At 44.5% G+C, this 12,506-nt stretch overlaps 1 protein-coding gene across 1 annotated transcript in view; it reads left to right on the top strand.

Annotated features, from left to right (window-relative positions):
• Positions 1–128: 128 nt before the first annotated feature.
• The window catches only part of ZPR1 (ZPR1 zinc finger), a 68,064-nt gene continuing 55,686 nt past the window's right edge, over positions 129–12,506 (top strand). Inside the window, exons 1-4 of the mRNA XM_068135347.2 lie at positions 129–349; positions 7,773–7,934; positions 9,638–9,728; positions 11,749–11,819. Of these exons, the coding sequence (XP_067991448.1) occupies positions 257–349; positions 7,773–7,934; positions 9,638–9,728; positions 11,749–11,819 (417 nt within the window). The 5' untranslated portion in view covers positions 129–256. The remainder of the gene's footprint in view (positions 350–7,772; positions 7,935–9,637; positions 9,729–11,748; positions 11,820–12,506) is intronic.

The following is a 12,506-nucleotide window of genomic DNA, read 5'->3' as shown; positions in this document are numbered from 1 at the left end:
TAATAAATGAATAAAAAATAATACATATATATATATATATATTTAATAAAAATAAAACGGTAAATTACAAGTCGTTACCGTTTCCACAGCGTTTTTATACATGGGTCGCGGCACTAGGCGGAAATGACGGAGTATACGGCATGACACTTCCGGTGACGTAATCGGTGCGTCGTCGGTCGGTCTGGCTCTGGCTTCCCCACTGAACTGAGTGGGCTTCAGTGGGCTTCCCTCGCTTTCCTCAGCTCTAGTATTAACCATGTCGGTCCTGCCGGCATTCCGAGATCTCGACTTCGACGACACCGAGCAGACGGTGGAGATGGAGAGCCTTTGTTTCGCCTGCGGACAAAATGTGAGTCCTTGTCCAGCGGACGTTTCGTTTCTGAAAACTTTCCGATCAACAGATAATTTTATTATTATTATGTTCGCTGATGTTGTTGATTGATGGTCGGAATTGGTTTTTCTATCCTGTACTTCAGTACTTACAAGTTATTAGTGAAAATAAGTCATTTCGATTCAATAAACCTTATTATTATCCCATCCATATACTATACAATAATTGTAACAATACAGTATAAAATGGAACGAAATGACGTTCCTCCTGGTCCTCGGTGCAACATAAACATTCAAGCAAGACTTGAATATATAAATCGTTTAAAAGAAAAAAAGCCTTAAATTTCTGATATTTAGCCTTTTCATTTGGGCCTCCCAATTGACAGAAGCCCCGCCCATAGGGCGGGTACCGTTGCTAGTATCAGAAATTGAAGGCTTTTTATTTTATTTTAAACGATTCATATAAACATCCGTTAAATCATATCACACGCAAATCATCAAAATCTAAACAGTGTCTTACTATAATTCACCAAATGTCCGTCCGGCTCTGTCTGTCCGTTCGAAGGTACCGTAAAAACTGCTGAACCGATCGCAACGATATTTTGGGTGGATAATCCTGGGATCTCTAGGAGTAAAATAGGCTATTTAGTTTTCCCAATTTCAGCTTTAGTCTCCAGCATTCTCAGGTTTGGACTCCGGCATAACATTCGCGTTCGCATAACGTTCATTGTGACGATGTTCTCATTGTGACGATGTTGTTTTCCCGGGTGCCGCACAAACGGCTGCCGCACAAACGGCTGCACCGATCGGACTCGGTGACCTCGGACAAAGACCTTTTATAAGGACACTTGTTGAATCCCTGCTTGAGAGAATTCCAACCCCTTTGCTCCCCGCCATCACGGCCGTCTCTCCAACTTACAATCCCACGAGATATGCGGAAAGGACAACCCAAAACCAATTATCTTCTTTTCGATTCGTACATAAACATCATTAAAAGTAAATAATGACCTCGGCCAAAGTTCAAATGACGTGAGTTTAATCTCTACATGAGAGAATTCCACATAGCTATTTGGGCGGTGTATGCGCTAACAGATCGCTGTCGCCATCGATCTGGCCAAGGCCGTAACAGCTATTGGCTCAAAATCCTTTTAACTGTTGATTTGGAAGTTTTTACAATGAAGGAAACGTATCGGGAGTACATACGACATCGGGACGATTAACTGCACACGTCTTCAGTATCAAGCTTATATCTCTCATGGCGGATCTGAAGAGCGGAATGCTTGGAGAAGTGGTGGGCTACTTCGGCATGAAGGAGGATCAGAAACGTGGACCCCCACACTGCCACATCCTGCTGATACTTGCTCCCGCATGACGTTATTTTCCCGGGTGCCGCACAAACGGCTGCACCGATCGAGATTTAACGGATGTTTATATAAATTGTTTAAAAGAAAAAAAGCCTTCAATTTCTGATATTTAGCCTTTTCATGTGGGCCTCCCAATTGAAGCCTCGCCCATAGGGCGGGTACCGTTGCTAGTCTTACTATAATTCACCAAATGTCCGACAGCGATTGATACACTATGATCGTGATGATCGTGAATCGTGATCGATAATCGTGTTCACAATCGCTATGTCGTATGTACTCCCGATACGTGTTTCCTTCAGTTGAAATGGGTTAGAATTCTCTCAAGCAGGGATTCAACCCGTGTCCTTATAAAAGGTCTTTGTCCGAGGTCACCGAGTTCGATCGGTGCAGCTGTGCGGCGATCGGTGCAGCCATTTGTGTGGCACCTGGGAAAGCAACATCGTCACAATGAGAACAATGAACGTTATCCGAACGCGAATGTTATGCGGGAGTCCAAACCTGAGAATGCTGTAGACTAAAGCTGAAATTGGGAAAACTAAATAGCCTATTTTACTCCTGGAGATCCTAGGATTATCCACCCAAAATATTGTTGAGATTGGTTCAGCAGTTTTTACGGTACCTTCGAACAGACAGACAGACAGACAGACGGACGGCCATTTGGTGAATTATAGTAAGATCTATCTAATCTTATTCATTCACATTGGAGCACGGCGGCTCTGTCTAATCTTATTAATTCACATGGAACACGGGACAGACATGGATCCATCTGATCTTATTCATTCACATGGAACACAGTACAGACAGGTCTCTATCTAATCTTATTCATTCACATGGAACACGGTACAGACAGGTCTCTATCTAATCTTATTCATTCACATGGAACACGGTACAGACAGGGCTCTATCCAATCATATTCGTTGACTTGAGAACACTGGAGAGACACTGCTCAAACTCATCTTATTCATTCACATGGAACACGGGACAGACAGGGCTTTATGTAATCTTATTCATTCACATGGAACACGGTACAGATACGGCTCTATCTAATCTTATTCATTCACATGGAACACAGTACAGACAGGGCTCCATCTAATCTTATTCATTCACATGGAACATGGAACACACACGGCTTGATCTAATCTTAGTAATCCACATGGGAACACGGGACACACACGGCTTGATTTAATCTTATTCATTCACATGGAACACGGTACAGATACGGCTCTATCTAATCTTATTCATTCACATGGAACACAGTACAGACAGGGCTCTATCCAATCATAGTCGTTCACATGAGAACACTGGACAGACACTGCTCAAACTAATCTTATTCATGCACATGGAACACGTGACAGACACGGCTCTATATAATCTTATTCATTCACATGGAACATGGAACACACACGGCTTGATCTAATCTTAGTAATTCACATGGGAACACGGGACACACACGGCTTGATTTAATCTTAGTAATTCACATGGGAACATGGCACACACACGGCTTGATCTAATCTTATTAATTCACATGGGAACACGGGACACACACAGCTTGATCTAATCTTAGTAATTCACATGGGAACACGGGACACACACAGCTTGATCTAATCTTATTCATTCACATGGGAACACGGGACAGACACGGCTCAATCTAATCTCATTCATTCACATAGAGCGGTGTCTATCCTGCGTTCCTATCTAATATTATTAATTCACTTGGGAACATGGGACAGACATGGCTCTCTCTAATCTCAGTTATTCACGTTGGAACACTGGACAGACATGGCTCTCTAATCTTATTGTTATGTTTATGGGGGTGGGTAAGAGAATACCGTAGGAAAGGTGGGATTGAATAGGAAATAGTATGGACCGTGTGACGTGCAGGAGCATCTCAATGTACATAAGTAGGGAAAATATAGTGTTTATTTTTAAGAAATAAATCCCCCGATCCTGAAATGAAAAAAACCCAAAACTCACATACAGGAATATGTATTACCCTTCATTTGAAGCATATCTGAAAGATCATGTGTAAAATCGTTTTTATAACAGTTACAGTGAAACAAACAATCATGCCAGGCAATGGGATGGGGTAAAAAAAAAAAAAAAAATTCCCCCGATCCTGAAAGAAAAAGAAAAAACACACATACAGGAGTATGTATTACCCTTTCTTTGGAGCATATATGAAAGATTTGGGTAAAAACGTTTTTATAACAAAGTTATAAAGACATAGCCTGAGGCCATAAAAGACCCCCGATTGCATTATTGGGGTTATCTTGAGAAATTCTATCCTCGGGTTAAGGTTGAGTTTAAATGTTTATCATACGAGGGATGATGCCGTGTTAAATAGTAGTAGGGTTTGAAGTTAATTTCCCCTGTTCGTGGTACCCTCTGTGGCCATCCCTAACATTTAAAACGGCAGATGGCTAGTACTCACGCTCCATGGACACATACGACAAAGACCCGCCCAAGAGAGGCGAGGCAAAAATGGTTCTATTGGTGGGGAACGGGACCGACAGCCCACGCCTTCCCCCTCTCACCCTCTCCCCCCTCGGCCGGATGACGTAGGCGGGCGAGGAAGAGGCTTCGCGGTCGGTTCGTCTGGAACGAGGGCGTGAGCAAGAAGCTTCACCATTTTTGTGTCCTTGGAGGAGAGCATTTTGTGTGGCGATCGTGAGGGAGCTTTGACTGCTGGGCTCACAGGGAGCTGAAGGCCGCGCTGTCCTTCCCCAAACGGAGGAGAAAGGAACGAGGGCCGTTTACGTGCTTGCCACCAGCTCAATAGCGAGCGGTTTCGGCGCGCGGCGCTCGACATTGCCGCCATCTTTCCGAGCTTTCCACCAGGGTGGCTGCAGGCTTAGACGATCACCGACCGTACCACAGGATCCATATTGGGGCCAGCTAAGTGTCGAAGGGGGATTTTCATTTTATTACTTTACCCTGTGTGCGTGTTTGTGTCCATGTGGAGGTACTTCAATTTAGCATTTTTATCTCAGCATTTATTTTCGTTATTTTCATTCCACGCCTTATTTTCTTGTAAATAATTATCGTTACATATTCATTGTCGTGTTCTTGGTTGGGTTTCGGAATTTCGTGAATTGTTTCGTGAAGTTAAACGCTTCGTGTTTCTTCCATCCCACGCGTGTCATAACCGCCAGATTGAGAGATCGCCTCGGGAGTTGAAGCTGGTTCGGTTCATCTGCCCAAGGCTGGTGATAACTATCTCCGGACACGACATTATTCATTCATGTGGGAACACGGCTCAATCTAATCTTAAGCTTATTCATTCACAATGGAACACAGGACAGGCACTGCTCGATCTAATCTTATTAATTTACATGGGAACACGGGACAGACATGGCTCAACCTAATATTATTCATTCACATGGGAACATGGGACAGACACGGCTCGATCTAATCTTATTCATTCACATGGGAACACAGGACAGACATGGCACAAGATTAATAAGACAGATCAGAAAATGTACGTTTGGCCGTGAGGTAATTTGTGTTTTTCATTGCCTGAAATAACATTGACCTGAAAGGCAAGAAACCCAGGGTGTGTTCACTTATTAAGCAGCTACCTTGCGCTTGCCAAGCCAGCTGCTCCTTATCAAGGGTTTTGAAAGGAGTGCTTGCTTGAATGCTTAAGCCACTTGGCGAGCACTCTCTAGAAATTTGGGAACTGAACATTTGGTAATCCCCAACGTTGTTGTGGCCCGAGCCTAGATATACTGTAATCTATCTACCCCAGAGAGGATAATAACCTGACCCTTCCTGCCGCTCCTGTACAGAGTCGGTGTACTAGTTGCCTGAAACCAGGCCCAGCTGTCCATCAGTCATATATGATATTTAATCAAACCATGAAGAAGCTCGTAGATGAATTGTATATTGTTGGGTTGAATTGTTTATTATAATTGGCTGGGCCTCGCCACGTTTTCCTCCTTTTCACTGCCTTCCCCCTCCTCCCCGGAAGCCTTAATGATGGCCTTCTACCTCTCCTCGGTGAGCTCCTCACAATGCGAGGCGATGAACTCCTCCAATTTCTAAGGCTGCATGTTGACGAAGCCTTCCCCTCCCACCTGCCATGCCAATCCGGGAATGTCTGCCTCTCTTCCGTGGTGTTGGGAAAGACTCTGAAGTTGTTGACTGCCTGTGGCCATAGATAGATTGTGCCATCAAACGTTGATGGTGGAGGCTTTGACTTCGTCTAGACTCTAGAGAGTCCTTGATGGCGCTGATGCAGTGCGCTATGTTGAAGTCCTTCCAACATTTCCCGACGCAAAGTTCGGGGGCGAACCAAGGACGTTCCATTAGCATCCAAGGTGTGACGGAAGATGCAGCAGGTGTAATACATTTTAAACGTTGAAATCACACCTTGGTTGAGCGGTTGAATCGGGGAGGTTGTGTTGGTTGGCAGGAAAATGACTTCGAAATTGGAATGGGCCACCTTCATCCTTTGAGGGTGGCCAGGAGCATTGTCCACCAACAGGAGAACCTTGAAGGTTCTTTACTGCCAAGTACCTCTCCACTTGAGGGACGAAACAGTCGTGGAACCGATCGATAAAGATGGCAGCTGTTACCCCATGCCTTTCTGTTGGCCATCTAAAATACGGGAAAAGTTTGCTTGTTTTTGCCCATTGAAAGCACACGGGTTTAGGGAATGATACAGCATCATCAGCTTAACCATGCAGTCCCCTTTGGCGTTGGTGCAGAGGAGAAGAGATACCTGGCCTTGAAGCCCGATGTTGTCGTCTCTCGCTTTGGGATGAAAGTCCCTGTGGTCATTTTCTTCCATAACAATAACAAGCCAGTCTCGTCTGCATTGAAGACCTGCTCTGGTACAGATCCCTTCTCTTCAATGAGCTGCACGAGTTGAGCAGGGAAACGTTGGGCTGCTTTGTTGTCCACTGAGGCACACTCACCTGTGAGCTTTGCATTGCAGAGACCACGACACTCCTTGAAGCGCTCAAGCCATCCCCTGCTGGCTTGAAAGGGATTGGGGCCACTCATACCCTCATTGCTTGTGTTTGCAGCACCACCCGTGCCTGCCAGACGATCGTACATTTGCTTTGCCTTTTTACGAATCAGAGATACGCTTCAAGGAATGCTCATCTCGGCATTGTCCTCTACCCGCACATTTAATGCCTTCTCCATTATTTTGATGTGAACGTCCCTGACCTGGATAACCTCTTTGGTGCTGGGTACTGTGCTCGCCACGACACTTTCCCATATTGCTTTCTCGTTTTTCTTTATGTAGCGCACAGTAGACTCATTCATGCCACAGTGCCTGCCCACAGAGGCCGCACTCTCATCTCCTGATAGTCTGTCAAGAAGCTCCACTTTCTGGCTCAGGCTCACAATTTTTTTCTGCCTGTTGGGGGTCAGACACATCTCCTGCACTACTCGTACACCTAGGACCCATGATCGAACGATGTGTGCAAAAGTTCAGGAGTGTGAGGAATCGCAACAGTTCAAGGCAGCGGGATGAGACAAAAGAATGAAACCCAGGACATGCTGCACATAAGTAGTCGTGCAGGGGTTGTGGGTAGATGGAGGATGAGTGGGTAGTGGCACCATTGTTTGTGGGGGATAGTGGTGGGAGTTTTTTGCACATGTACAGCTGAAATATGCATGACATGTGGAAGATGATTTTAGAACTGTCATGCATGCGGCTGGTGGTAGATGGTTGGTTGGAGCTGTTTTGTGTTTATGCACACCTATCGAAAAACCGCAAGTACGTGAAGCACAGGGCTGAGAATGTAGAAGCAGGTCATATTTTATGAACCACAAATACGCGGAATCTGTGAATGTCAAAAGTGCAAGTGTCAGGGTTTTACTTTTACTGTAAAACGGCAGACTTGTCTTCTGATTCGTGTTCAAAATGTAACATTCAATTTAAATGGGCTGTTCCTCGATCATAAACTGATAAGACAGATGGACATGAACCGATTGCTTTGCCGTGCTTTTTGCTTTGTGTGCACGGGGTAATAATCATTTGGAGTCGTAATAAATGATCACGTGCTGATGACGCTGTTGTTTTACCTGCCTCCACCATGTTTGGCATTTGACCCTCACCCACAGGGAGTGACCCGCTTGTTAATCACCCGAGTACCATTCTTCAAGGAGCTTCTGGTAAGCTCCTTCAGTTGTCCTCATTGTAGCTCGAGTAACACCGATGTGACATCCGCTGGACGTATTCAAGAAAAAGGAGTCTGTTATACGCTTGTGATTCAGACACACAAGGTGGGCCATTGGACATCAGCTTTTGAATTGCGATGAGGCTTTTGTAGTGCTGCCAATGTTTTTTGTTTTTTTTGTATACAAAGTCCAGGCTTATGGACAGGGTCTCGTCCGTGCATCCGCAACCATTTCTTGGACATGCATTTTGTGATGTTGTTCAAACTTGGAACACAGATAATCTATCTATAATTCCAGTAATCTCTGTGTGTGTGTGTGTTTGTCTGTGTGTTTGTCTGTGTGTTTGTCTGTGACCGCTGTTTCTCGACAACCACGGGTCCGATATACTTTAAACTTGCCAGGTATATTGCTGGGGACCCGAGGATGTGCCTTTTCAAGGTTTCATATTAATCGGAGAAGTAGTTACCGAGCTATGTCCAAAAAACGATTCAACCAATCAGAGAGCAGCGAGCTATCACGTGTGCCGAACGTGGCGAACAGACTCTGCCTCGGACGGCACATTTGAGAGCGTATTCATTTATTTCACGTTGGCAAGCTATGTTGGCGTTAAACTATGTTTTAAAACTAATTAAAACTAATTTGCGATTCATCGTAACTGCGATATGCGACCTTCCGGACAGTCAAATGAGGACGTCACTTCCGGACTTACGGATAGTCATAGTGATGACGTACTGATGCTGAACGTGGCGAGCAGACGCTGTAAGGTACGATCGATTGTAGTACACGTTTATAATAACTCTGCCGATACAGGCCCGATTAACTGCAGCGCCATCCGAGCTGCGGCGTCGGGACGATACATTCATTGTACGGTCACATCACGCACTTACGGGCACGCCCATGCATGCATGGGCGAAGACATTTTTTTTTTTTTTTTTGGCAAGGAACGGGCACCCACGTACGGGCACGTCCTAGTGAATGATAACTTGCATAAGCACATCTTTTTCTTTCGAGATCAGATCCAAGATGGCTGACTGGTGCCCATTTTGTTACTTAAACCTGTCCTCAACCATTTCTTGAACATGCATGGTCCGATTTTGTTCAAACTTGGCACACACACAGCACAAGGCAGCATACACGTGTACGTCACTTTATTTTGCGATCTGATCAAAGATGGCGAACTGGTAGACTGGTGGCCATTTTAGTTGTAAACTAGATTGTATTCATCGAATACTTACCCCGTCCAGTCAACTTGGTGCGAGCCAACTCTTCTGTTTTTGAAGGGTTTTTTCTTTGATCCAATATGGCTGCCAGACCACATGAGCGATGACATCATCCATTTATATTCTCTAATATAATTGTTGCATAGATCACGCTCAAGAAATTTCATGCATTTACCAATCTTGTTCATACTTGGCACGCAGATAAAATGAATGGTGGCTTACATATGCACGTCATTTCTTTTTGATATCAGATACAAGATGGCAGACTGGTGGCGATTTTGTTACTTAAACGTGTCCCTAACCATTTCTCAACATGCACAGACCGAATTTGTTCACACTTGACACACAGACGATACATGAGAGTATACATATGCAGGAAATTTTATTTTGTAATCCGACCAAAGATAGCCGACTGACCGCCTTTAACTCTGTTCAGCAAAATTACTAAACCACGGGGGCTATGACATTTTATGTCTTTTCCTTCTTGTTTTAAACGTTTTTTGTGCAGTGGCAGTGTTGGTCTGCGTGTACCACTTGTGGTTGTTAATGTTTTTGGAGATTTTGTGACTTGAGATTTCTGAGCCTTAGGATCTGAATCGGGAGCTTGTGAAATCTGATGCAGCCTCGGTGAGAATTCCAAGTGAAGATTTTGAAATTCCATCTTTCTCCCAAAAAGGAAGTGAGTGCAATGGGTGATTTTTCTCGCAAATACAACCCATCGCTGTGATGATGGGAATACTAAGAGGAGGAGGAGGAGGAGGAGGAGGAGGAGGAGGAGGAGGAGGAGGAGGATGATGATGATGATGATGATGATGAGAGAGAGACACACACACAGAGAGACACACACACAGAGAGACACACACACAGAGAGACACACACACAGAGAGACACACACACAGAGAGACACACACACAGAGAGACACACACACAGAGAGACACACACACAGAGAGACACACACACAGAGAGACACACACACAGAGAGACACACACAGAGAGACACACACAGAGAGACACACACAGAGAGACACACACAGAGAGACACACACAGAGAGACACACACAGAGAGACACACACAGAGAGAGACACACAGAGAGAGACACACAGAGAGAGACACACAGAGAGAGACACACAGAGAGAGACACACAGAGAGAGACACACAGAGAGAGACACACAGAGAGAGACACACAGAGAGAGACACACACAGAGAGACACACACAGAGAGACACACACAGAGAGGCACACACAGAGAGGCACACACAGAGAGGCACACACAGGCACACACAGAGAGGCACACACACAGAGAGACACGCACACAGAGAGACGCACACAGAGAGGCGCACACAGAGAGGCGCACACAGAGAGGCACACACAGAGAGGCACACACAGAGAGGCGTGGGGGGGGGGGGGGGCGAAAGCAAAGTAACACCGGGTCCGCCTTCACACCTCTACCCTTTTCCTCATTCCTCTCACAGAGGTACCCAGAATTTCATGGGATGAAACGTACATATATTGGACTAATGCAATTAAGCAGATATTAGAGACGGACTACTATTGGACTACAACAACAACAGCAACATGCATTTTCAGGCCATTTTCCCTGCTAGAGCGGGGGTTAGCCTTGCGGTCCCCATGACAATCTTCTCCATCTTGCCCTATTTTCTGCATCTCTCCTTGTTAACCCCCTTGCCCGCATTTCTTCTTCCACCATCTTTAGCCAAGTCTTTCTCGGTCTTCCCCTTCCTCTACTTCCTTCTACATTCATTTCCATCACTCTTCTCAACCAGTCACTTTCATCCTTCCTCAACACATGACCAAACCATCTCAACCTGTTCCTCTTCACAGCATCAATCACAGGCTCTATTCCCATCATTTTTCGCAATTCATCATTTGTCTTCCTCTCTCTCAACCATACTCCGCACATCCATCGAACCATTCGCATTTCCACCCTTTCCAACCTTCGTTGCTGCTCTACGTTCATTACCCACGTCTCACTCCCATAAATCATAACACTTCTCACACATGCAGCATACACCTTTCCCTTCAGCTTCAACAACACTCCCCTCCTCATCAGCACGCCACTCAGTTCCCAAAACCTCTTCCATGCACATCTCACTCCAGCAACCGTTGCCGAGTCTGATCCACCTTCTCCATTCAGCATGTCTCCAAGGTAGCAAGATGTTTTCACACGTTCCAGCTTCACGCCGTCTCCAAGATCCAACTCAACATTTCCTCCATGTGCAGCTCCCTCTGTGCACACCTTACATTTGAATGTAGCTGCCACACTGGTTAAAGTGTGGATTAGGTTAAGTGTGGTTCGTCCACCACACTGTTATTGGACTACTATCACATATTAGAGACAGAAAGACAGACGACATATTAGAGGTAAACAGACTGCTACAATTAAGCACATTTAGAGACGAACATTTTATTTATCAAGCTGCGAAATATTGAACAGAAGGGGATGGAGAGTGAAAGTAGAGTGCATTTGGAGGGAGGGAGATGGGTCGCGAGTTCCCAGTTTTAACTCTTGAGATGCTATTATATCTAGACAGCGCGAGTCTTTTCCCAATGTCATCACACATTTTGTTGAATCTTATTGTGATATTGTTCTTTGTTATTATCTACAAATGTCTGAGTCGAGTGCTTCGAAGTTTATTTGGGACGTTATTTCTGCACCTTTGAATTCTTGTGCATGCAGCTTTGACCACTGTGGAGGGTTTGCTGGATCGAGCCATCTCTGGGCTGCAACAAGATCAGCCTCATCGGCGGGTGAGAGCTGTGATACTGTCGTGTATGCATGGACCACCAATACTAACACACACACACACACACACACACACACACACACACACACACACACACACACACACACACACACACACACACACACTTAACACATCTATGCAAACGACAACTGGTTCAAAGTTTGAACCATTCAACAATGATGAGAAAGGCAATTCGAGTTTTATTTGGGTTTGCTTGTTTTGGTGCACCTGTGCTTCCACACCCCCACGAGGGTGGTCCAAAAATTTGAAGATTGGATTTTCATTTCTCCACCAGCCTGCCCCTATTCCTATTGAAGAAAGTAGTTTGTGGTGAAAATTTGAGCTTGATTGGACAATATTTAGAGGTTGCTCAAAATGTTGACAAATTTTAATGAATAATAAGATACAGAATTTTTAGCATCATACATCAATTCATAGATAATTATCTATTTTCAATTACTCAAATTATTTATTATTGTTATTGTTGTTGTTTGTTTGTAAACTAATAAATAATTATCTACATTGTATCATTGTACAATGTACAATGTACATGTATGTTCATTTGTTCATTGTTCATTGTTTATTCATATAGTCAAATTAAGATTAAAAACAAAACAGTGGATTAAACATTCATGTATTAATTTGACAATAAATCATTTATCGGAAAAAATAAATCATCCATCAGAAAATA

The sequence above is a fragment of the Myxine glutinosa genome, chromosome 14, assembly GCF_964187855.1.
Source record: "Myxine glutinosa chromosome 14, kmMyxGlut1.1, whole genome shotgun sequence".
NCBI classification, from domain to species: domain Eukaryota; kingdom Metazoa; phylum Chordata; class Myxini; order Myxiniformes; family Myxinidae; genus Myxine; species Myxine glutinosa.
Note: the sequence above shows the minus strand (reverse complement) of the source record. Positions and strands in the feature narration are given on the sequence as shown.